This window comes from Anolis sagrei, chromosome 4 (genome assembly GCF_037176765.1).
Source record: "Anolis sagrei isolate rAnoSag1 chromosome 4, rAnoSag1.mat, whole genome shotgun sequence".
Taxonomy (NCBI): Eukaryota; Metazoa; Chordata; class Lepidosauria; order Squamata; family Dactyloidae; genus Anolis; species Anolis sagrei.
The window spans coordinates 29,636,825-29,661,440 of NC_090024.1; the positions used below are offsets into that span (position 1 = coordinate 29,636,825).

The following is a 24,616-nucleotide window of genomic DNA, read 5'->3' on the forward strand; positions in this document are numbered from 1 at the left end:
ATTATATATGACATTCTCATCTGTTAACACTCAAGGGTTAATCTCCTTAAGTCTTAATAATTATTTATAGCACCTGTAACATTATTAACTTAATGAACATGTAACATGCATCACATATCTTTGTTTTATGTTATCCCTATCACTATCACAACATCATTGGGCAACATGTCTGGGCCAATTATTGGATTATCAGGATATCAGGAACAGTATAATTATCAGGGACAACATACTTCTTCATTGGACACCTGGGTTATATCTTAAAATATTTTACCCTATATACATGTAATATTATAATGAAGTATGTCCTTTTTGAAGTTGTGTAAGATGGGCTCAGAGTTGGTAACTAAATAATCCAGGATGTAACAACATAATGCCCATCTTCACTGTACATTGAACAAGTAGGACACTCTCTATGTGAGAAGATAAACAACATAGATATGACATAAGAAATGACAACGCTGAAAAATAAGTTGGAGAGCGTTTCAACTTTCCTATACTAATATTTAAGTCCTTGAAACTGCAAAAGTAGAAATTACAAAGAAAAAGTAGAAAGTGAAACAGAAGAACTGAATTGAATTCTCAAATTTCAATCCATTACGCAAGGTATGAACAAAGACAATTGTTTCATAGCACGCTACATATACACATGTTATTACTTCAATCCTTGCTACCGCACACATAACAAACATAACAAACTCAATCTCCTCAGAGAAAGTTTTGACCCCAAGGAAACTGATATTTGGTAAGATGATGTGATAGGGCAATAATCATGAAACTAGATAAATTAAAGTTAAAAATATACACACACACACCCCTCCTGTATTTAGAAATGATCTTCCACGAAGGGTCCGTCTTGTCTGGAACATTTGTAGTTAGCACCTAAGAAACATGTGCAATCAACAACTTTCACAAGATAGTTTGTGCGGAAGGCTAAAAAGCTGACAAAGTATCTATTGCCACATATGGGGGAAAGAGCTATGTGAGTCTTGTACTTTCTATTGTCAAGAAATCATGTGATTTACAAGAAGTCAGTTAGTAAATGTACCAAATAAGGAATTAAGCCTAGGTGGTAGGTTGTAATTGGATCACTTTTGCTGCAGCGCCAAGGGGTCTTAACTATATAATGTAAGTCTGAGAGACATTGGGCAGCCTCTTGAAAGTACCAACCTGCATGTTTGGTATGGTTGGCCTGTCTCATCATAATTATGACGAAAATAAACCTTGCTTTTGTTTTTACTCCTGAGACTGGTTGTCATCTGTTTGCCTCCTGCGACCCGACCTTAGGTTGGGACCAAGTTTAGGGGTCCCTAACAGATGTATTGCTTTCACACTTCAGTACTAACTGAGCATTGCAAAGATCTAAAAGACCTGTTTCACTTCACACAACCCTTCGAACGGTCATGATTTTCATCTTTCAGGACCATTTTACATTCTATCTCATCATCACAACTATATAGTTATACTTAATAACCTGAGGCTTTAGTACAACTCTGTACTGTATCCAAATAAGTTGGCTGAGATCCATGAAAGCTCAAGATAAAAGTCATTCAGTCTTAAAGGTGCTCCTGAATTGCTTCCTTTCTCCCATCCCCCGCATTCTTCTTTCTATTTGGCTGTTTTTGTTTCTGTAACAACATTTTTGAGATACAATTGCTAGGTGATAGTTTCCAGCTTAGTGTTAGGGCATAAGTTATGCATATAGAAGAATCAAGGAGTAAGGATTTAAAGCTGAACATATACAGACACATACTGTGTTATGCAGCTTTACACATATTCAAGCTGTGTGTCAAGCAGATGGTATATTTTTAAATACTGTACTTCCTCTCAGAGGTCTCAACCAGAAATAATTAAGAACACTGATTAATTAAAATGAAATAGCAATGTTATACTTTATTCAATATCTGTAATCAACCATGAACTATTCTGTACTGTACTGTAGTAACATATCATAATGCTGAAATATCATCTCTTAGAAGACCTTCCTTGCCAATCACCATGGCCAATACACCAGACCACAGTTGAGAGCTCCAGTATCATTATACTGGTCTAGCTGAGGCACTAACCTTTTTTAAGCTTCTTACCCATCTCTCTGTTGAGATTATAAATTCAAAAATTTGGGCAACCCTGTTCTTATTGATTTTATGTAAGCTGTCCTAAAAAGCTTTGTGGATCAGAAAAAAGATAAAATGCTTTCTAAGAATAAACAAATATTATATAACATCTGAATACTGTCAACATCCTCAAATTATACACATTGAAAATGATCAATTATCACAGGGCATTAGAGGCCAAAATTAAATCTATTGGGTCTATATCAACTACAGTAACTCAGAATTGGAACTACCACCCCACCTTTAGCTCAGTTGTGTCTGAAGGAATAAAAGCTGGATGCCTGAAGGGCTCGTGGTTCTGCAGCACCCCTATGGAGAAGTGGCCTTCTGCCACCTCTTTTCTACCACTTGGACTACTGAAACTCCACTTTGAGTTTTACATTTCTCAGGACTAAGGCCTTCATTCATTAGTTGCCAGCAGAAACCAACATTCTGCCCCCAGGTTAACTTCGCCATCTACCTGGGTAGAACTTAGCTGCTGTGGGATCAGATTCACAGGCAATGAGGACGGTTTCAAAAGAGTTCTTAATTTTGGTGAATGGTTAGAGGAAGTGTGAATCAAAACAATTGCCTTAATGTAACACCTATCTAGCAGAATGGTAGGTGAACAGTTAAGGTGAATGAAGGAGGATGTGTTTTCAAGTGGGGAGTAATTATGAGACACTGGTGGTGTTATAGAATGTGAGTTAGTAATGAAGATTTAGTTTTGATGCCATTATCCTTCAAAAAAAATTGTTCCCCTTAGACTAGTGGTTCTCAACCTGTGGGTCCCCAGGTGTTTTGGTTTATAACTCCCAGAAATCCCAGCCAGTTCATCAGCTGTTAGGATTTCTGAGAGTTGAAGGCCAAAACATCTGGGGACCCACAGGTTGAGAATCACTGCCTTAGACTGTTCCCCAGTTCAAATACAATGGGCAGAATTAACAACAGTTCCTCAAATAGCAATGCTACTGGTATATCGGTAAATTGCAAACAACAGCTGTCCAGGTCCAATTTATTTAGGTAAATTGCAAACAACAGCTGTCCAGGTCCTGATCAATAGCCTGCCTAGATGAAGCTAACATCTTAGCTAATATCTCTTAGTTCATGGTGGTTTTCAATACTGACTTGTAGGATGGCCGACAGGGAGCTCTGGCGTGGGCTGGTCCACGAGGTCACGAAGAGTCGGAGACGACTGAACGAATGAACAACAACAACAACAGGGTTGCAGTGGTCGATCTTAATTCTGTCTTTTAACCCGAAATCTGCTGGGTTCAAGTATGTGTATTTGAAAATGTGTGGCCATGACTGAATACAGATTTTGCTGACGTTATCACCATCCTGCCAATCAACAGTTTCTCTTCCTGAGCCATTGACCTCTGACATAGTGTTGGAAAACCACTCCAGAACTTCCCCAAAATGATTTTCTGGTTTGCTGAGAAATTGCTACAATGGTATTAATAAAACTTATATGATAAATTATTTAGCTCCCGTTTTACATATGAAAACTTTTAGTTGACTTTTAGTTACATTCTAACAGTTTCACAGAATATCTTCAGCTACTAAAATCTTTAATTTAAACCCAATTGCTAATCCCAACTAGAGCAATAACATAATTCAATGAAACCCAAATTAGTGTTGCTTTATCATTCTGTATCATTCTGTGGATCTAATCTAGTTGGGAGTAGCAGTCTGACTTGGGTCTTATGCTCAACCCACAATGGACTTGTTGTTGTGTAGATTTTTTTTTCCATTTCAAATGTTATTTATATGGCAGACAATAGAGAGCTTTCCATACTAAAAGTTATTTAATAAATTTGTCATAGACATTTTCTTTTTCTTTCCAGTTTTCATAAAAATAAAATACAGTAGTAATCACAGAAGACTATATTTATCATACTACTATGAGCTTTATATGTTTTCTCTTGGATATGCATGTGTAGGAGTGACTGTTTTATAAATGCCACACAATGATATTTTTAACATATGCTGATATAGATATATTCATAAGTTTTTCTCCCCTGCAAGCAAATCAAATGACATAAATATCCAAAATACTTTACATGTGCATGCATAATATTCTTGTTTTAATATTAATGATCATATGATATGTGCAGTAGGTCATAATTATGTACATGAATTTTACATATTCAAGACTGATAATATCTATATTGTGTTTTCTGGATAGGATCTCTAAGACTTTTCGTCACTTGATAAACATATAAATAGCAATCTTATGCATTTTACTTGGAAGCAATATCAATGTGTTTATGGGTTTTATTCACTAATAAGTGTGTTTATGACTGAAGGGTTAGATTAAATTATTAATTATTTGGGGACAGCAACTAACATTTAAATAAAATGGCTGAAACTCATAAGATTAAGTAGGCTACTAATTATTAATCTATTATAACACACTACCAATAAATTCTCCTTTGTAACATTCAAGAGAAATGTAATTAGTGCTCAGTCGGTTGTTAATTTTGCATATATGATCCTATGCTGCACACATATGTACATATCATATATAAAATCTAAAGCTACAGTACATATCATATGTAAAAATAAAAATATTGACTTTAGTTTTCATTGCCACACTATACAGTACGTACCACAGATATATCATATCTGTGTATCTTATTTGCTGCTATAAACACGTGGTGTAAAGGAATGAACTATATTGTAAACATGCAATAAACATGCAGTAGAAAGCTGTACTTATTTAATAACAGGTGCATAGTTAACTGCTGTGCCACTGTGGATTATTTGGATGTGCCCTGTCCCCAGTGACTGGTCATGTGCACTTCCTCTTCACCATATACTTACTACACCAAAACTAGACAATGTTCCCATAGTGCTACTAAACTGTGAATAACACCCCACCCCATAATTGCACCTCGGCAAACCAACAACAAACCATTTGAACATAAAATTGCAAAAACCAAATTATCTGAGAAAAAAAAAGTTTCTAACCACTTTATCCTCCTGGAGAGCATATCCATGAAAGCAAGTAAGAAAGAACAGGAAAAGACAAAAGAGAAAAGGAAAGTTACTTCTATTCTGAAAACAAATATACACATACACATAGTGGTATCTGTTAGCATATAGAATGCAAAGTAAAAGTAAAAGTAAAATGGCAAGAGATCTATGAGCCTCTAAGAAATAAACACTGCAGCTTCCAAGACAAATACCTACTACATCACAGTCCTGCAGGGAAAAAAAGTGTGGAATACAAAACAACATAATAATGTAGACATCATTCTATGTTGTGACTAAAAGCTCAAGTCAACTGAAATTTTAAAAAATTAAAGAACACAATATTAAGTGACAGTGAACCACACAAAGAAATCAAAGTTATCTAAACAAACAATGGTTAATAGTTATGCCTGAACCACACCTATAGGGTTTAGAATTACATAGTGGCTTGGTTTAAGTATAATGCTAATAATGAGATTGTTTCTCTCCTACCTCTTCTCATCCAGGATCTCCACAAGGTTTTTCTTTTTAACTAACAACCATTTGCCATTTGGTCTAAATTTGGATGACGCCTGACTTGGAAATCACTATTTGAAGTTCAGACAAAACAGATCTTAAACTAAGCACAGTTTGTCCTGATTTAAATTTTAAAAAACGGATTATATCTAGCTAAGAATGGAGGCATATCATGGGACGGGACAGATCAGGAGTTTAAAGTTTGTGTACATAATACTAATACCTATAATTCAGTTTTAAATGTGAATGCAGCAATCTCTAGACTGACACATAACACTAGAGCACGTAACCAAATTATAGTTTGTTGATATGTCTGAACCTAACCCTACAAATCTCCATTATTTATATATGAAAACACACAGGCCAACAAATACTGTATGATCTAAGACATGGATGAACAACTTTTTCAGGCCCAAGGGTAATTTCTCACCACCATCTACTAAAATTGTAAAAGCGTTTGCAAAACGTTTTTCCACTTCTTATTTATTTCAAAAGAAAAAAAAAACACAAAATAGGTATGTACTAATATGTCGTTTCCAGGTTACATGCTTCCTACAGAAAATACTGTTACTGGAGCAATCACTTTTGCACCTTAGTGCACCTGTAGAATGCTGGCACTTTTTCATGCAAATTCCAGTCCTCCACATAGCATCGCCCCATCTGTCTTTGTCATGTACAGCATATGTGTACTATGTTTTCCCCTTTTCCTCCTGTTTTGTCAGACAGTTTTGGCATTCTCGTGAGATCCTTTTCTTCATTGTAATATCAGGGCTACAGTGGAAGGACATATTCACACAAGGAAGAGTAACAGCAGAACAAAGATTTCTTTGATAGGCTTTTCCCATCAATGAAAAGAGACAATCTACATAAAAATAACAGGACTTCCTGGTATGAGTTATTTTTAAAACAAATTATGGTTTATAAACATATTTTGCCCACTTTGGAATCAGTGGGAAGTTCTATGTAGGGTACCAGGCCAATGTCATTAATAATCTCTATGGACACTTCACTTTCTAAAGTCTTGTAAACTTCAAGTTTACAAAAAGACACAGATGAACAGAAACTATTTCAATCAGTGGATTCATATTTCACTCCTTTGCCTGATCTACACTATTTCTCCATAAATACTTCTTGATAAATGTGTTTTATAGATTTGATTTGTTAATTCATTTGATGTGCGAATCTGCTGTTGTAAAAATGAAATTGTTGCCAGATTCTTTGCTTTAACTGATTTTAAAGAAAAAGAAAGACCATCATGATCTGCCATTCATCTAACTTAAAAATAAATATCATTTTACCATGCGAAATGGATCACAATGTGTATGCTGTTTATTTTGAACTGAATTTGGTAGTTAATAAATTATATTTATTGAGGAGAAATTTATCTTGGTGCAGATTTTGGAATATCTAGGTGAAAAATTAATTGGGGATAATGAGCAAATTAATTAAATTAACTTGGATGATCAGAGGCATGGTGCACATTGAACAATGATTTTGGGGTGATTTGGATGAAAAATTAATTGACTCACTTTCTGTAAAATGTGAATTCAAATAATTATTTTCAATTTGCATACACGTATATAAATCAACATATGTAGATTTTATGCAGCCAGCAATGCCTTCACCTAGATGTCTCATTTCTTAGGAAAGGTAGATTTGTCTAAGGTGCTCCATGTCTTACTACTTGATTAGACCACTATAACATGTTCTAGGTATGATAGCCCCTGAACAGTATTTGAAATCTCTAGCTAGTGCAAAATGCAGTGACCAAATTAATATTTTACATCTATTTTAAAAATATGTATTAACACTGGTGTCCAGCCTCTGCACTGGACACCATTTCCACCCAAAACTCACTTCATAGGACTCTCATTGTGTCACGAAGTCTTACATGACCTGGGGGCATATATCTGACATGTCAACAGGTGTTATAACAGCCTTCCCAAACACTGAGGGCACATTCAGACAGCTCTTTAAAAGTGGGAGCTCCCACATTTTCAAGTGGGCCATCCAAATGACGGCCTACATAAAACTGAATTCATTCACCACAAAGCAGGAAAACTCTGCTTTGTAGCAAATTAATTTGTTAGTGGGTTTCTTCCACGCCTTCTTGAAACGAGCAGCGTAAACCAACTATGGCCACTGTCTAAACAATCAGAAATTCTGGGACTTCTGAGGGGGCCATCTGCACAGCTGTCCCATGTTTTCCAGACTGAATCTAACCCCACGCCCACCCCCCAAACAGCCCTGTTCTTCCGGTAGGTACCGGGAGGACATGTAGACAACACCCGCGGAAAGCGTGGGCTTTTGGAGCGATGTGCAGACTACAGTCCTCCCCGACCCGGTTTTTTTAACCCTGGTTGGAGCGGACTTTACCACTGTCTGGAACCGCCCTGATATCACATGCAGAGGCTCCACTGTGTGTCTCATCAATTCAAGAACTATGTTGGTGATTAAATGGTGATTCTTTGTAGCAGTACCACAACTGTGGATCTTTCTACTTGGGGAAATCAGACTGCCTCTGTACATGTTGAGCTTCCAGGAGGTGATAAAACTGTATTACTTCATATGGTTTTTAAATCTGGCTTACAAGTTGTTTACAGTCTGTTTTTTTAAATTGCAATACGTATTATTTTACATCATTGGGAACTGATCAATCAATCTATAAATGAATGAATCAATGTAATATGCTATGCTGTTTGATATTCTTCATATAACCTCCCCTCCCCTCCCTTTCTCCAAATTCAAACTATGCATGATAATTCAATTTTATAATTCTATCTATCTGATCTATCTCTATTATGTACAAGAGAACTATGCGCAAAAACAAGCAGACTAAATGGGACTTATTGTGCAGGACAATAAGGATTCACAGTGCTCAGTAAGCACAAAAAATGCTGAATAATAATAGAAAACCAGATAGTAAGGAGATGGGCAGGAAAGCACCTTAGAAGAAAGAAGACTAGGGTCAATCAAGACATTAATATTTGCTACTGATGGGTTTTTTAAAGAGCAGGAGGGTTCTGCACACAGCAGCTTGAAAGACAAATAGTACGTTTTTGAAAGGAAAGTCAGAGGTGCTCTCATTCTTCTCCTTCCACAATGTTCACATCATGTTCTTTTGTAAAGAAAAAGACAAAGAATCCGCATCATAAGATTCATATGTATCTTTAACATAAATGCAGTTTGAGTTCAATATTTCAGGCCAGTAAGAAGAAAAAAAAACACTTTTTTCTGTTAAGGTGCTTAATTCAAAACTGCAGGTAGATAACCAGCCTTAATTCAAAACTGCAGGAAGATAACCAGCCTAGGGAAAATGTAGTAATCGGATTTCGTACACACAAGGAATAAAACATACATGTTTATATAGTTAAATATCAATATATAGAGACAGAGCAGATATATAATGTTTAAGTCTCTACACTTATGCCCTTAAACATATTGGGCGAAATAGATGCCCTGTAATTTCCAGATTTAACAGGCAGGGATTTGGAGTAATTCTTCTTTTATTGCTTTAACATTAGGCCAAAAACATTTTATGGCGACCTTTTATACCTTTAGTCACAGATATGCAGATTGAAATTTCAAGAGTATTAATTGCAAACGTGCATCTTACCTTGTTTGAGCGTAAAGACACTCTTCCTCCACAACGTGCACAGAATTTAGTTTGGCAATATGAACAATTATGGCCACAGCCGTCGGCAAATTTTGTTTTGTGACAGATACCACAGGTTGGAGCATCACCCTTTTGCTCCTGTTGGTGCTGTGATTCTTCACCCATCTTTTTCACTTGTTCTTTATACATTTCAAACTGCTGATGTAATTTCCTGCAGAAGAAAACAAGAAAAGGTTTATAATACTGTAGTCAAGTAAGAATAAGAAGATAGGACTGCCATCTGTTTAAATTATAATGTAAATACTTAACAATGTTATTAATCAAAGTGTGTGTACTATTTCTTTGTAGGATTCAGAAAAATTGGTTCCTTCTAATAGTCTAAATTAAACTGGGGTTGCATCTGTACTTTAAAAGTAATGCTAATTCCACTTTCACTGCCATGGCTGAATGGTATGGAATCCTGGGAGCTATACTTTGGTGAGGCACCAATAATCTTGTACAACTTCAACTCCCATTACACTGGGCAATGGAAGTTAAAGTGGCATCAAATTGCATTAATTCTATAGTTTAGATGCACTCTCTGTGTAGATGTCTGTACAACTCTTTGACATTGGGATGCAATAATGCCAATGTGGTTTGAATTCTGGACAACAACTCTGGAGACCTGGATTAGACTCTTCTCAAGCTTGGAAACCTACTGGTTGACCTTTGACAAGTCACTCTGTCTCATCCTCAGAGGTAGGCAAAGGCAAAGTTTTTCTGAACAAATCTTTCCAAGAAACTTACATGATAGGTACAAGATCAGCATTCAACCTTATATAATAGAAGCAAATTAAAACACCTTTATAAAGCTTAATGTTTAAGTTAAGTAGCTAGCTGGTGATACATAATATCACATAGATTTACATCTGTTCAATGACTGCCCCCTTTCTCCTGACATGTCATTTCTACATGCCAGGAGAGCTCCGGCAGCAGTTTAACGGCAGCCAGGTAAGTTATTTTACTCCCCCCTCACATTTTTAATGGGTTTTAGGGAGAAGGTGTGAGCCCTCTCGGGTATTCTGGACTGATTCTGCTTCCCTGGAGACTAGGATGCGGAAAAATGGCTTCAAACTACAAGAAAGGAGATTCCATCCAAACATGAGGAAGAACTTCCTGACTGTGAGAGCCGTTCAGCAGTGGAACTCTCTGCCCTGGAGTGTGGTGGAGGCTCCTTCTTTGGAAGCTTTTAAACAGAGGCTGGATGGCCATCTGTCAGGGGTGATTTGAATGCAATATTCCTGCTTCTTGGCAGGTTGGACTGGATGGCCCATGAGGTCTCTTCCAATTCTTTGATTCTATGATTCTATTATTCAACCCAGAAAACGTGAGAGGGCTGTGTGAATGGCCACCTCTGGTGTCTGAGAACTTCCGAGGGGGCAGTCCAGACAGTGGCCATCCTGGGTTTGATCCAGATCTTTCGGGAAGACTTAGGTCTTTGCAGCATCAAATTACTTCGGAATAAACCTGGGTTTCCATGCTTTCTCACAAATGCATTAGTTATTACGTGGGGTCTCATTTGGATGCTGCACACAAAAATCCTGAAGTGTGCGCATTTTAGACGCTGTCTGGGTGCACCCAGAAAGTGAGTTTGCAGAATATCTGTAACCTTTTCTGTATTCCCTAAATATGGCAGGAATAATGTCTAGTTTAAAAGGAGATAACCGAGAGTGCATTTCACCTCCCCCCCCCCCCCGCCCCAAAAAAAATGTATTGGCAAAAAGGCAGTTAAAAGAAAAAGACAAAAAGGATAAAGCCTTGATGCTTATCCTATTTTAAACTACATTATAGAAAGGACCAAAAAGAACAAAAAGCACAGGTCAGAAAATAAAACATGAAGTCCAAGAGATCACCAGCATGGCTAATGAGAGATATGAAGGAAGCTATCAGAATTTAAAATTCTTCCCACAGATTGGAAAGCTTGGACAATTGAATTGAAGTTCAAAGAAGACACATTTCCACATAGAAAATGCAAATAGAATACCTGTGGTACAAAAAAGAATTTTGAGGAACCTGTGCCTCTTCTACACCGCTATATAAAATCCAGATTATCTGCTTTGAACTGGATTATGTGGCAGGGTAAACTCATATAATACAGTTCAAAGCAGATAATGTGGATTGTCTACTTTGATTATATGGCAGTGTAGAAGGGGCCTTAGAAGTTAAAAGGGTGAAACAGAGACCCCTTCTACACTGCCATATAATCCAGGTTATCAAAGCAGATAGTCTATCTGTTTTGAACTGGATTATCTGAGGCTACACCGCCATATAATCCAGTTCAAATCAGATAGTCTAGATTTTATATAACAGTGTAGATGGGGCCAGAGGCTATTGTTAGTCGGACATATCACTCCTTTAAAAGACAATAAAACTGGGGAAAGACAGAAGAAAAAGAAAAAGACTGTATGACAGATGGCTTGATTCAGTAAACGAATCCATGGCACTGAGTTTGCAAGGCCTGAACAAGGCGATTAGTAATAATATCTTCTAGAGAGCTATCCTTCTATGTATGTACTTGCCTTCAAGTCACCTGTCAATTAACAGCAAATCTCTGAATCTCATAGAGCAGTGATTCCAAGTAAAAGTGAAAAGAGAGCAAGCAGATGACCTCACTGGCAAATTATAAACAAATAAAATCACTGGTTCCAGATGGTTTCCATCTGTTAATTTATATATCCTATATCCCGCCTACAACATAGTTTAAGACAACATACCTAAAAGACAATCCTTATTTTAAATGTTTTAAAACATTTAAATAATTAATATTGCTCTACTAAAAACAGCACTGTGGAGTCCCTCAAGGCTCAATTTTGCTTCCTGTGCTGCTTAACATGGAAACTCTGTGAGAGGTAACCCTGAGTTTTGGGATTTGTTGTCACCAGTATGCCGATGACATCCATTGTTGTCTCTCCTTCCCACCTAATTCAAGTGTTTTGTTTCTGTACTAAACCAGTGTCAATAATGGACTGAATGAGAGTGAACAAACTGAAATTCAATCCAGACAAGACCGAGGTGCCTCCCAGCTAGCCATAAACTAGATCAAGGAGTACAATGATTACTGCAGACGCAGACTGCAGCCAGGCAATCAGAAGACGCTTACTTCTTGGGAGGAGAGCAATGTCTAATCTCGATAAAATAGTGAAGAGACACTGACAGCAAAGATCCGCATAGTTTCCAAATGCCAGCTGAGATCTTTTGGCACAGCACCCAGTGTGCCGATGACCACTGGGGCCGCCTGTACTGGTTTATGCTAGAGCCTTTGCAGTTCAATTTTGAAGTCCTGATAATGGCTGAGTTATAATAATAATAATAATAATAATATGCGGAGCTGCCTTTGGCAACTGTACAGAAACGTCAGCAATTCCAAAATGCTATAAGCTCTGAAACTCCCTTTCTCGGGAGGTCTGCCTGGCCTCCTCCCTGCTATCTTTCCATTATCTCATTGTCACTTTTTCTTATCAAGCCATATCCCTTTCTCTTAACTATTCTTTTATATCCATCTTAAATTATGAATCCTTTGGGACAGAACTCAACTTCAGAACACTACATACAATATATAGTTGCTGTGCAGTATAATTAAAGGGAAATGTTTGTTTCTCCTTGTTTCCATAAATGTTGTCATTAGGGTGTTACATGCTTTCAGGTCATTTCTGACTTATAGCAACCCTAAAATGACCCTATAGTGGGGTATCCATGGTAAGATTTGTTCAGAGTGGATTTGCCTTTGCCTTCCTCTGAGCCTCTATCCTACCAAATAGGAGCCCCCGGTGGCACAATGGGTTAAACCCTCATGCTGGCACGACTGAAGACAGGGAGAGTAAAACATCAAAATATCCAGGTATCCCCTGGGCAACATCTTTGCAGACGGCCGATTCTCTCACACCAGAAGCAACTTGCAGTTTCTCAAGTCACTCCTGACCCAAAAAGACTGTACCAAATTACCTAGGCCCCTTCTACACTGCCATATAATCCAGATTATTAAATCAGATAATCTACATTATCTGCTTTGAACTGGATTATATGAGTCTACACCGCCATATATTACAATTCTCTACGCGGGGTTGCCTTTGAAGACAGCTCGGAAGCTCCAACTAGTCCAACGTGCGGCAGCCATGATACTAACAGGAGCAGAGCGCAGGGAGCATACAACTCCTTTGCTGCACCAGCTCCACTGGCTGCCGATTTGCTACCAGGCTCAATTCAAAGTGCTGGCGTTGGCCTTTAAAGCCCTAAACGGTTCTGGCCCAAGCTACCTATCCGAACATATCTCTGCTTATGAACCCACCAGGACTCTAAGATCTTCTGGGGAGGCCCTGCTCTCGATCCCGCCTGCATCACAGGCACGGCTGGCGGGGACGAGGGACAGGGCCTTTTCTGTGGTGGCCCCTCGGCTGTGGAACGCCCTTCCCATGGACATTAGATCAGCCCCATCGTTAATGGTGTTTCGAAGAAAACTAAAAACCTGGCTGTTCGAACAGGCGTTCGGTTAAACAATGCAATGTACACGATGAATATAGGAAACGGAATTATGGAAGACGAATTGGATCACGATTCTAGTTACAAGACGTTAATGTGTTGTTATTGATATGTCATTTTGTATATTATGCTGTTAATGGTTTTTAAATTTTGTATGCAGTTGGATTGACTTTTGTTCTTGTTGTAAACCGCGTTGAGTCGCCTACAAGGCTGAGAAATTGTGGTATACAAGCAAAGTAAATAAATAAATAAATAAATAAATTCAAAGCAGATAACTTGGAATGTCTATGGCAGTGTAGCATGGGCCCAAGTGGATTTCCATGGCTGAGAAGAAATTCAAATCCACATCTCCAGAGTCATCCTCCAATACTCAAACCATAGCTCCATGCTGGCTCTTTAAATATTGCCATAAGCATCTTTAAAGAAGAACATAGGTTATGAGTACCTTTGGTATAAGTTTGCAACCAGTTCAGTTAAGATATATCATCTTCAAACTTTATCTGTCCCCACTGATATAAAGCATTTTTCATCTATTTGCAAAAAGCAGTTGAGAGAATATGCTTTTCTTAAAATATCTGTGTAGTCCATAATCACACCTTTTGTATCTGAATTCTTTTCCAGGATGCTTTCAGTGAATAATACTTCTAATTTATTTTATGCAGTATTGAACCATTAAGGGGATACAATTTTTCAAAGATGGTCGTGTAAAATTAATAGAAACAAACATAGTTAAATTAACAATGTCTATAATTTCAGGTAATGTGAGATCACGTACAATAGACAGTACCTGCCTTTTTGAAGCCGCTCAAAGAATTTGCTACTACTGGGGAGATATTACCTGTACTAGTAATTGCAGAATTAACTTTCTGTAAGACTTCATCTCACGTGACGAAAATAAACAAGTGCCAAATAATAGATCAGTCTACCTTAACTCAGAAATATAACACCCCTGGACATTACAGTATCAGGATTAGAACGAGTTCATTCCACATCATTTACAACATTCATGAGAGTGTTCAATTATTAAGTAACTTGTATCCTTTTACTGCTGCAACAGTATTGTTCTTACTTGATGGCTTTCCTTTTTAATGAATAGGAGATAAGCATGGACAATACTGGGTGTGCCAGTGTAGTCAGGGATCAGGAGTGTTTACCACTCCATCGTCTAATCTTACACTGTTGAGGGCTGTGCATGTGTGACAGCAGGAAAAATATATATAAGGCCTCCAGTTAGCTATACATCATGATTTAGTCACCAATAGTCTCTGTATGCATTGGTAATAATGAAGCTGTGTTTCTATTGAAAGTCTAAGTTCAAAAACTGGACAAATGAGAAACAGGAACACATAAAAAGGTATATAGACCAGCGTTTCTCAACCTGGGGGTCGGGACCCCGGGAGGGGGTCGAGAGGGGGTGTCAGAAGGGTCGCCATAGACCACCAGAAAACACAGTAGTCATGGGGGTTCTTTGTGTGAAGTTTGGCCTAACTGTATCGTTGATGGGGTTCAGAATGCTCTTTGATTGTAGGTGAACTAAAAATCCTAGTAACTACAACACCCAAATGTCAAGGTCTATTTCCCCCAAACTTCATCTGTGTTCATATTTGTGTATATGGAGTATTTGTGCCAAATTTGGTCTAGATCCTTCATTGTTTGAGTCCACAGTACTCTCAGGATGTAGGTGAACTACAACTCCTAAAGTCAAGGTCAATGCCCACCAAACCCTTGCAGTATTTTCTGTTGGTCATGGGAGTTCTGTGTTCCAAGTTTGGTTCAATTTCATTGTTGGTGGAGTTCAGAATGCTCTTTGATTGTAGGTGAATTATAATTCCCAGCAACTACAACTCCCAAATGACAAAATCAATCCCTTCCAACCCCACCAATATTCAATATGGTCCAGTGAATGAAAATACATCCTGCATATCAGATATTTACATTAAGACTCATAACAGTTGCGAAATTACAGTTATGAAGTAGCAATCAGAATAATTTTATGATGGGGGTCACCACAGAATGAGGAACTGTATTAAGAGGTCGCGGCATTAGGAAGGTTGAGAACCACTGCTATAGACTATATTAGCCACAGCAAGGCAGGCTGTCACATTGCATAGAGAGGTGAGAGGGAAATATAAGCATAGATATGAATAAATGTCTCCATCTGCTATACACTATCCACTTTGAAACAGCAACGCTCGAACATAGACACACAAGCCACGTTCAAACATTTACCAAGTCTTCATACAGTGTGGTAAAAGATTCATCTCTTGAGCTCTAGCAAAACATAACCTTATTTATCATAAATGGCCAGTTGATATAATCTCACTTTCCCCTTTTTTCCAAAGGGAATATTTAGATGAACAACATCTGTCCATTCATGGAGCTTCCACGCCAGATATGGAATTGTATGAATTGTACAGAGAAGGGGAAAGCCACTCCAGTACACAAAGGCTGTTGTTGGTCCAGTAAATATTTGATGAATTGACATATACATACAAAGCAGCCTGCACAGGACTCACTGATTGAGACGAACACGGCAATAGTGAGTCATCAGAAGCATAGCATTACAACTAAGGAGTGTATCTTCCTATAAAGTTATAGGCATTTTAGGGCAACATTCTGTTTAGTTGCTGAAAAATTAGAAATCTTTGCCAGAATTGCCGCACTGTGTGCCATTGGCTACATAAACCCAACTTAAAGGTATAGGACAAATATGGGAGGAAGATTACTGTTCCGTTTTTCTGGCTGTACAACTGCAACTGAATGGGGCCCAGGAGCTCAAACCTCTACTCCAGGGCACTTCCAGAGAGCACCAAATTGTGGGTTTTCCATGAGGGGCAAAAAAAGAACAAAAAACCCCAGGACCTGAGACCAGGTCAGCACAGAGATCTGTTGGCCCCAGGATTTCTGCCTGAGACGTGCAGGCTTGCTGCTTTGTTATGGGATTTTGAAGCCCACAAGATGGCCACCGAGGGATGTCCAGTGGAAATTTCGGCTTTTTTAAAAAAAACTTTGAATGTGCAGATGCAAATATGCGCATTGTTCATAGAAGTTTTGTTCCTGGGTCTTACATATCTGTTCCTCATTGCGTTTGTCCTGAAAAAATGGAAAAAGTTGACTAGAGAGTGAAAACTTTGTCCAGGCAGGAGAAACTTCATCCTTCACGCATTTAATGAAGTTTGTGGCACACAAACAAAGTTTGTGGAGTAGGACCACTACTTGCAAAGGCAGGACTACACTATTAAACCGTAAATGACACTTTCAAGGCAGGAACAGAGTTTCATCTTTATTATTATCATTCAGAGGCTGCATGACCATCTGTCCAGACAGGTTTGGTCATTTACTTGTGCCTGGGAACAACGGGGTGATGTTCCTGGGTTATACATGTCTCTTCCTTATTGTTTTTATCATAGAAGCATGGGGAAACTTGATTACATGGCAAAACCTTTGTTTGTGTGTCACAAACAAAGAACGAAGATTCTCTTGTCAGAATAAAGCTTTTGCTCTCTGGTCAACTGTTGTCATGTTCTCTGCATACAACCAATCAGGAATTGAGATGTATAACCCGGGATCAAACCAACATAAAAATCCTTTATTTTCCGAGTGTAGGGACATGTAGAGATTCAAATATCTGAATTTTCTGTCCCGAATCGGAGTATTCCCACAACGGAAAATCTTGTGTTTTTAGTGCTTTGTAGCAATTCCTCTCATGTTTTCAGGGGATGTCATTTGGTCACCCACGATTTTGAACCAGGAACTCCTGAGTACTGTACTGCATTGTTCATTTTTCTTTTTGTAGAAGGCACAATTCCACCAGGTGGAGCTTCTACATTGTATAGTAAAGATACTGCAGTTCTACCACATATCCATAACTCAATCTTAAATATATTTAACAAGATTTAAAGTCCGAATGTGGCTTTCTAGTGGGCAAATCAGAACTTGAGTATAATACATTATAAGTACAGTGTAACTCCTGTAAACTGGGACCGGCAGTGCAGTTTCACTTATCCAATGGAGGTTGATCACAGAATCACACTGGAGGACCTACAGATGCAAGAGCATTCAGTGCAATTCTATGGTATGCTTCTACTGGAAGTCATTCATTTCAATAGAGTTTACTATTAACCACAGTTTAGCACTTCTATAGCAAGTCCAGGAATGTGTCTCCATGGATATGGGGTTTGTAAAATAATTATATCTCTCACTATATAGAGGTCAATGGCTGTATGTAGGAGAAATACATCTAGATATGTTTATTAAGCATGTGTGATCCATGGTTCTAAATGGTTCTAATGTACTTACAAAACTAGGGGATGCTGGTGCTTTGTTTCTAAAGCATTTCTAAAGTTTTGGTGGTGAAAATTTCAGAACTCTAACAAAACTTTCAAAATTTTGCCACTGTTAGCTTACCAAATTTCAGAACTTTTGACTTATCCACTGCTTTTGGTGAATTTTCAAAGTTTTTAAAAACCGTTTTTAATAATAAAGAAAATCTGTTCCTGGTTTGAAAGTGTTATTTCCTGTTTCATTGTGTGGTCTTTACTCCTGAAAATTTATTTTTGAGGCAGAAACTTTGTTAAATTAGTGGAAACTCAACAAACCAAAATGTGCTATAGGCGATGTCCATTGCACAAAGACAAAGTTTTTGCAGTGTAATAAACTTTTGCCATGTTTTTATGTCAGAACCAATTAGGAACTGCCATTTATAATGAAATTTTTAAAGTTTTGTTAGAGTTCTGAGATTTCCACCACAAAAACTTTTAAAACTCTTTAGAAACAAAGCACCAGCGCCCCCTAGTTTTGTAACCATTTAGAACCATGGGTTGCACATGCCTAAATGAACATATGTACATGAGCATTAAAAACTCAGACTGGTACATAACTTTCAGCACAGGCATTGATAGGAGTCTTCCTTTTATGAAGAAAATTATTGTCCTTCCATCACACAAATCACTTTTCTTTGGTCCAGGCACTTCATTAAAGAAAAGTTATTTGTCATCAAAAGTTGTTACAATTTTTGATGACAATATAGGGTAATTACTTTTTCTAGAATTTCTTGACATAATACAAATAAATTCCTTCCTATTTTGAAACAAAATAATAGGCTTTTTTTTTAACTTAAATCATAATGCTTATTCAGAAGTTCCACTATTCATTCGGAAATGTTTCTTCCTTATTATTAGTATCCCACCTTTTTTTCAGTAAGTTCAAGGCACACTCACTGCCATTTTTCACCTTCCTTTTTTCTTCACAGTAATAATACTATGAGGCAAGCTATCTCAGTGACTGGATTGTCCATGAAATCCAGACGTTGTAGTGAGCAGTGATGCCCTTGGGCATGTGCTCCAAATATGTAAGTTAGGCCTAGGAGTCATTAAGGAAGAAGGATAGTGGTGGGGGCACATTTTTGGCAAAGTAAGCAAAGAAAAGGTAGTCTGGGCTTTCAATATGACTTTGGGACTTCGATCCGCATATCAACATACAGCAATTTTTTAATTCCAAGTCTGCTCTCATGATTCTGCTACACACATCTATGAGATTAGTTTCCTTTTTTAACTTACACTGAAATACACATTATACAAGTTACACTTATTAAAATGTGTTTCCTACTTGCACTTTTTTCTTTGCAATGGTTTCCAAACTATTCTATCAGTGAAAAAATATCAAGTCCTCACTAAGAAGTAGTTGGAATCATAAGTGAAAGAGGAGATTCAAAGGTACCCAATGCCATGTATTTCCATGCCAATGGGAATACCCTGGAGTGTTTATTTCATAACATGGAAGTGGGGGAGGAAGATTTCCTGACCAAATTGTCTCCCTGGGCCAAAGCAGATTTGATCACTTGCTACAATCCTTATGACACCTACAATATGTCAACTGGATTGATTTATTTCAGCTTGTTATCGTTTTTCCTGGACCTAGCCACTGTAAGGGTTGAGTGAATCTGAGTGAGAAAAAGAGCATAACTGATCCCGAAGTATTACATTTCCTTAATATTACTTTGTTCTCTAGAAGGACCAAGGAATAAGGACTTTCCACTTCTGTTTGTCCAGCTATCTTATAATTACAGTGTTCAGAAAATATTTCAACTGATTGATCCTTCAGTTATATCCATTGTTCCTTCTTGATGTTTTCACTGAAGAAAACATTACCTTTTTTAGAAATGAGAATTAGCCATTTTATCATGTACAACATGACCAGAAAGAGACATAAAATCATGTATCCTCAGTCCAACTGCATGAATATCAGTATGCTAGGGCTACATCATGACTCTTACCTGGGAATTTCTGTATTTTATCATATGCTCCCATCTCAATTATAGTTCAAACACCATTTTTTGAAATATGATGTTTAGCAATAAAAGGCACATTACATATAGTTCTGTTGCATAGTACTGGGTAGGATTCTGCTAGTGAAATGATTTATATGAAAAGCACCAAGAAGGGCTCATTCCCCATAAGCATCCTCAAAAGGAAGGAGATTGCAAACCCCACAGAACACAGAAAATAGCATAATGGAAGGAAAGATGAGGGTAAACATAAAATCATAGATTCTATGGAAGTGGCCCATCAACCAAGTTTAACTTTCACACAGGGCAGGAAATCTAGATCACACTGTCAAGAAATTCATTTCAGTGCTCAATCAAAATCTACCCTCCTGTAACTTGAAACCAATAAACTTTGTCCCATCATATGTTATGGGAGACAATAACCTTCATTTTACTTTGGATATTGATAATGTCATCCCTCACTTTCTTCTCAATAGGCTAAACATGTTTAACTGCCCCAACCTTTCCTTGTATGTCATGTTTGCCCTTCTGTAAACCTACTCAAACATGTCTATACTCTTCCTAAAACGAAAATGTCTAGAAATGAATGCATTCCTCCAGATCAGGCCTGGCTAGTGCAGAATACAGTGGGAATATTACTACCTGTGTATTAAAATCTAGAATTCTATAAAATCCAGGCAAAAATATTGTCATCTTTGCTGCAGCAGTACACTGCTGGGTCATGCTGAGTTTTTGATCAACAATAATCCCAATTTTCACACATAGTGATAGGAAACCAAGTACCTAGACCCTGTAAGTGTGCATTTGGGTTTTGTGCTCCAAATTGAAAAAATCCTGTTATTCTAGCAAACAGGTTAGATTGGGTCTTGGGTTCTGATGCAAAACTTGTCATTTTTATCTTCTTATTTATTCTCTCCATCCATGATACAAAAGGATCAGATCTGACCAAATATCACATTATTTAGAATAGAGTATTTGTTATCAAAGGTGAAACATAAATCAGGTTCAAGAAAATCAACACTGAATATTACTTTTTCTACCAGAAAAATTGAGATAGGAAGGGCAAGATGTAAACATCTTAAGAAAATTGGTTTCTAAAAGGAACATTTGACTGCTTTGTCTGTTTACTAGTTCCCAATTATCAGAACCTTGACATTTCTAGTATATTTATTGTATCAGGAGCAAACCAAGGGTACATTTGTGTTAAATTTAAAAACACACACACAAAGTTTGAAAACTTGACATTATATCTAGTTGTCTATGCAATTTCCACTCTAACATTCCATTTAAAATGGCACAGTGGGCTGGTTATCATTTAGATGGGATCTACTTAGCTCTAGGGAGAGATAAGAAAGTATTGTGCCTGAAATCTTTGCCATCTTTGACAATACTTGTCAAGATGGATCGATGGTCTGATTTAGCCTAGGCAGCTTCCCGTGCCCTATGTAATTATTCTACCAGCTATTTACTTCAAAATGTAACCAATTTATCTACAAGTTTTAAGGTATATTTTTAATTACCTTTTACTTTTTATCATTTAAGTATGTTTTTTAAAAAATTAAATATTGTTAACAATTAAATTCTATTTAATTCTTTACTATTGTTTTTATATGCTTTAACTATATTGTAATCATTTAAATGTGTAAGCTGTCTTGAGTCCCAATCTTGGGGAAAATATAGAGCATAAATAAAAATAAGGAGGATTGAAAGCAGTAGCAACATTTTTGTAATGTATCTTATTTATACTAATGGAGTAACACATCCAAAACACGTTTTTAAAGTACCAGATTGATAAAAGGCTTTTTTGTTTTGTTGTACAATTTAGGTTGGGTTGGGAGCCACTGATCTAAACAAAGTAACTTACAGGAGTTTTTTCACCAAACAATCGTATATAATAGATTTAGCGTATTTAATAAAAACTGAGAGATCTGGTTTCAAGTACTATAGATTTATTCTGGGAAAGGTTATAGAATACTATAATAACATTGCAATAATAATATAATGCAGTGTATCATCAATGGTTGTTTTTAATTATCCACAAAACTAACCTTAAAACTACATTATAATAAAAATATAACCCACTAAGACATTTTATACTAACTTTATTTTGTTGACACTGGCCATTCACTGAACTCATGGACTGAGGTAGCTACTATTCACATATCTAACCATGCACCCAACTGAATACATGTAACAATACATACAAATCACCTGCATATAGGCTTTCCCACATGATCCTGAAGGTCTGCAAAATCATATGCTTATATTTCACATACAGAGCCACATGTGGTCAGCTGATTATATGTAGACCTTCAGATCTTTCACTGAACAAACAGAGATTGGGACCAAGGACTGAGACACAAATCCCAAAATATCCTGTATGGATTCTATATATTGTATATGTTAACATTAATAAGGCTGTTTTGTATACAGTATATTCAGATTATGATGATGATGATATAAAATAAATAAATAAATAATGAAAAAGTTACAAAAAATGAAACTACTCTGGGACAAATTCAGACTGACAGAGTTTTGGAGCACAATACTCCTGAACTCATGATCGTGTTAAAAAAAAGTATTGATCATCACTGTTGCAATCCCAGGTGACAGCAGGATTGAAGGGAAACAACTGGAAAAGCTGACACGATATAGATTACCTATAGATTGCAAATAAACATAAACCATATTAAAGCATTTATAAACTTGATGATTGGTTTGTATAGTGATGTTATAAAGGTAAAGGTTTCCCTTTAACGAGTCGAGTCCAACTTGGGGAGCGGTGCTCTTCTCCATTTCTAAGCCAAAGAGCTGGCATTGTCTGCAAACGCCTCCAAGATAATGTAGCCGGCATGACTCCATGGAGTGCCATTACCTTCCTGCTGGAGTAGTACCTATCAATCTACTTACATTTGAATGTTTTCGAACTCCTAGGTTGGTAGAAGCTGGGGCTAACAATGGGATTCGAACTGCCGACTTTTCAATCAGAAATTTCTGCAACTCAGCGATTTAACCCACTGCGCCACCACAGTTCCTAGTGCTGTTATACAAAATATTTAAAAAACCCTCCTTCCCTATGTAATTTTCAATCTCTAAATCAACCAAAAGGAAAGTAAAATAATGGAAAGGAAGGAAGAGAACAATATGAGAGTATTTATTGTTATTATTAGCATACTTTAATATAACTACAATAGGATATAGGATGCATGGGTTGATCCCATGTAAGGTGTGCTTTGTGAAGCAATGCGGAGGTACAAAGATGCAGATATAATGGAGGTGTTCTTACAGGTAGTCCTAGGCATAAGAAACAACAAATGAGAAAGGGCAGATGGAATTGCTTACAGAAGAAATTTGGACAGGAGGAGGTGGTTGAGCTGGGTGAACAAATATCATAGGCAAAGATCTAATTGGGTATAAGACAAGAGAAAAAGGTAGTTGGGATCAAGGCCATAGAGGATTTTAAACTCATGGATGTGAGACGCTTGCACAGAATCCAGGAGTAGACAGGGTATCACAGTGGGGATTTAAGTGGAAGCCTAAAATGGTGTGTGATGGAGGAGAATGATGAGAGAGTCAAATAGGGTTCCATCTCAGCAGAAAGGGGGGATATAAATAAAACCAATAAAATATGTTAGGCAACATTGTTATTCATTCATGTAACATTAAGAATGACTAAACTTGTGTAAACTTGCTTTTATTTCAACAGACAAGATATAAATACCAGACTGGGGACCATCTATGCTGACCATTTAATGCAGTTCAAAGCTGGCTTCAAAATGCAGCAGCCAGACAACAAATGCCCAGGAAAGCATTCAAAAGAAAGCCCTTAATGTGCATCAGTACTCTGCGTCTTGTGTAATAATCATTCATGCCTCAAACTGATTCCAGGATTTCCTATGTAATCATCTGCACAGCAAAACCACTTTATTCAATACCAGTTTGGACTGACTCAAGTGGCCAGCATAGATGTTTGAGATCACTGAGCTACCAATTACTCCTTCTCTTCCACACAATTAACCTTATATATCTTTAGATCACATGGGTATTTTTAAATGTATGTAGTTTCAGCAACTAAATCAACACACGTGAAAGAATATCTCATTGAAAAGAATGGTTTTATATATTTTTTAAAACATTACCATGATGATATCATGTTTTGTACCATAATTTTCATGGAAGTTACTATCCCATGCTTAGCCCATTTCAAGAACCCTGGTCATTCTGCAAAGATTCAACCTAAAGACTTAAATCACCATTCCATGTACAAATTATAACCCGAAGTTATGGAAAATCATATCATTTAATCATACATGTATTTTACATAGAACAAAATGAACAAAAATGTATCTGTGTATTCATTGCTACTGTGAATTATCTTTTTGATCAGTAACGTTCACATATGAATGCAACAGTAAATGTTTTTGTCGAAATTTCAGTTTTGAGTGAAAACAATTTTAAACTGAAAGGAAATCAGAAACATTTCTTTTTAAAACAAAAAAGATCTAACTATACTCATGTAGTATTGTTGGCCCCCAACCTAGCAAGAAGAACATATAATTTTGAAACACAACCTGAGTTTTTACTGATACAAATGTATCTAAAGACAATAAACAAGTT

The 24,616-nt window shown here is 37.1% G+C and overlaps 1 protein-coding gene across 41 annotated transcripts in view; it reads right to left on the minus strand.

Moving 5' to 3' along the window:
• RIMS2 (regulating synaptic membrane exocytosis 2) overlaps nt 1-24,616 on the minus strand; it is a 401,331-nt gene that overhangs the window by 324,156 nt on the left and 52,559 nt on the right. For 29 of the 41 annotated variants that reach the window (XM_060775722.2, XM_060775717.2, XM_060775738.2 and 26 more), the window contains 2 exons: nt 9,199-9,409; nt 5,064-5,075 (listed from right to left, as the gene is read on the minus strand). In XM_060775722.2, coding sequence (XP_060631705.2) covers nt 5,064-5,075; nt 9,199-9,409 — 223 coding nt within the window. The remainder of the gene's footprint in view (nt 1-5,063; nt 5,076-9,198; nt 9,410-24,616) is intronic. The other 12 variants (XM_060775747.2, XM_060775725.2, XM_060775741.2 and 9 more) reach the window with 1 other exon arrangement.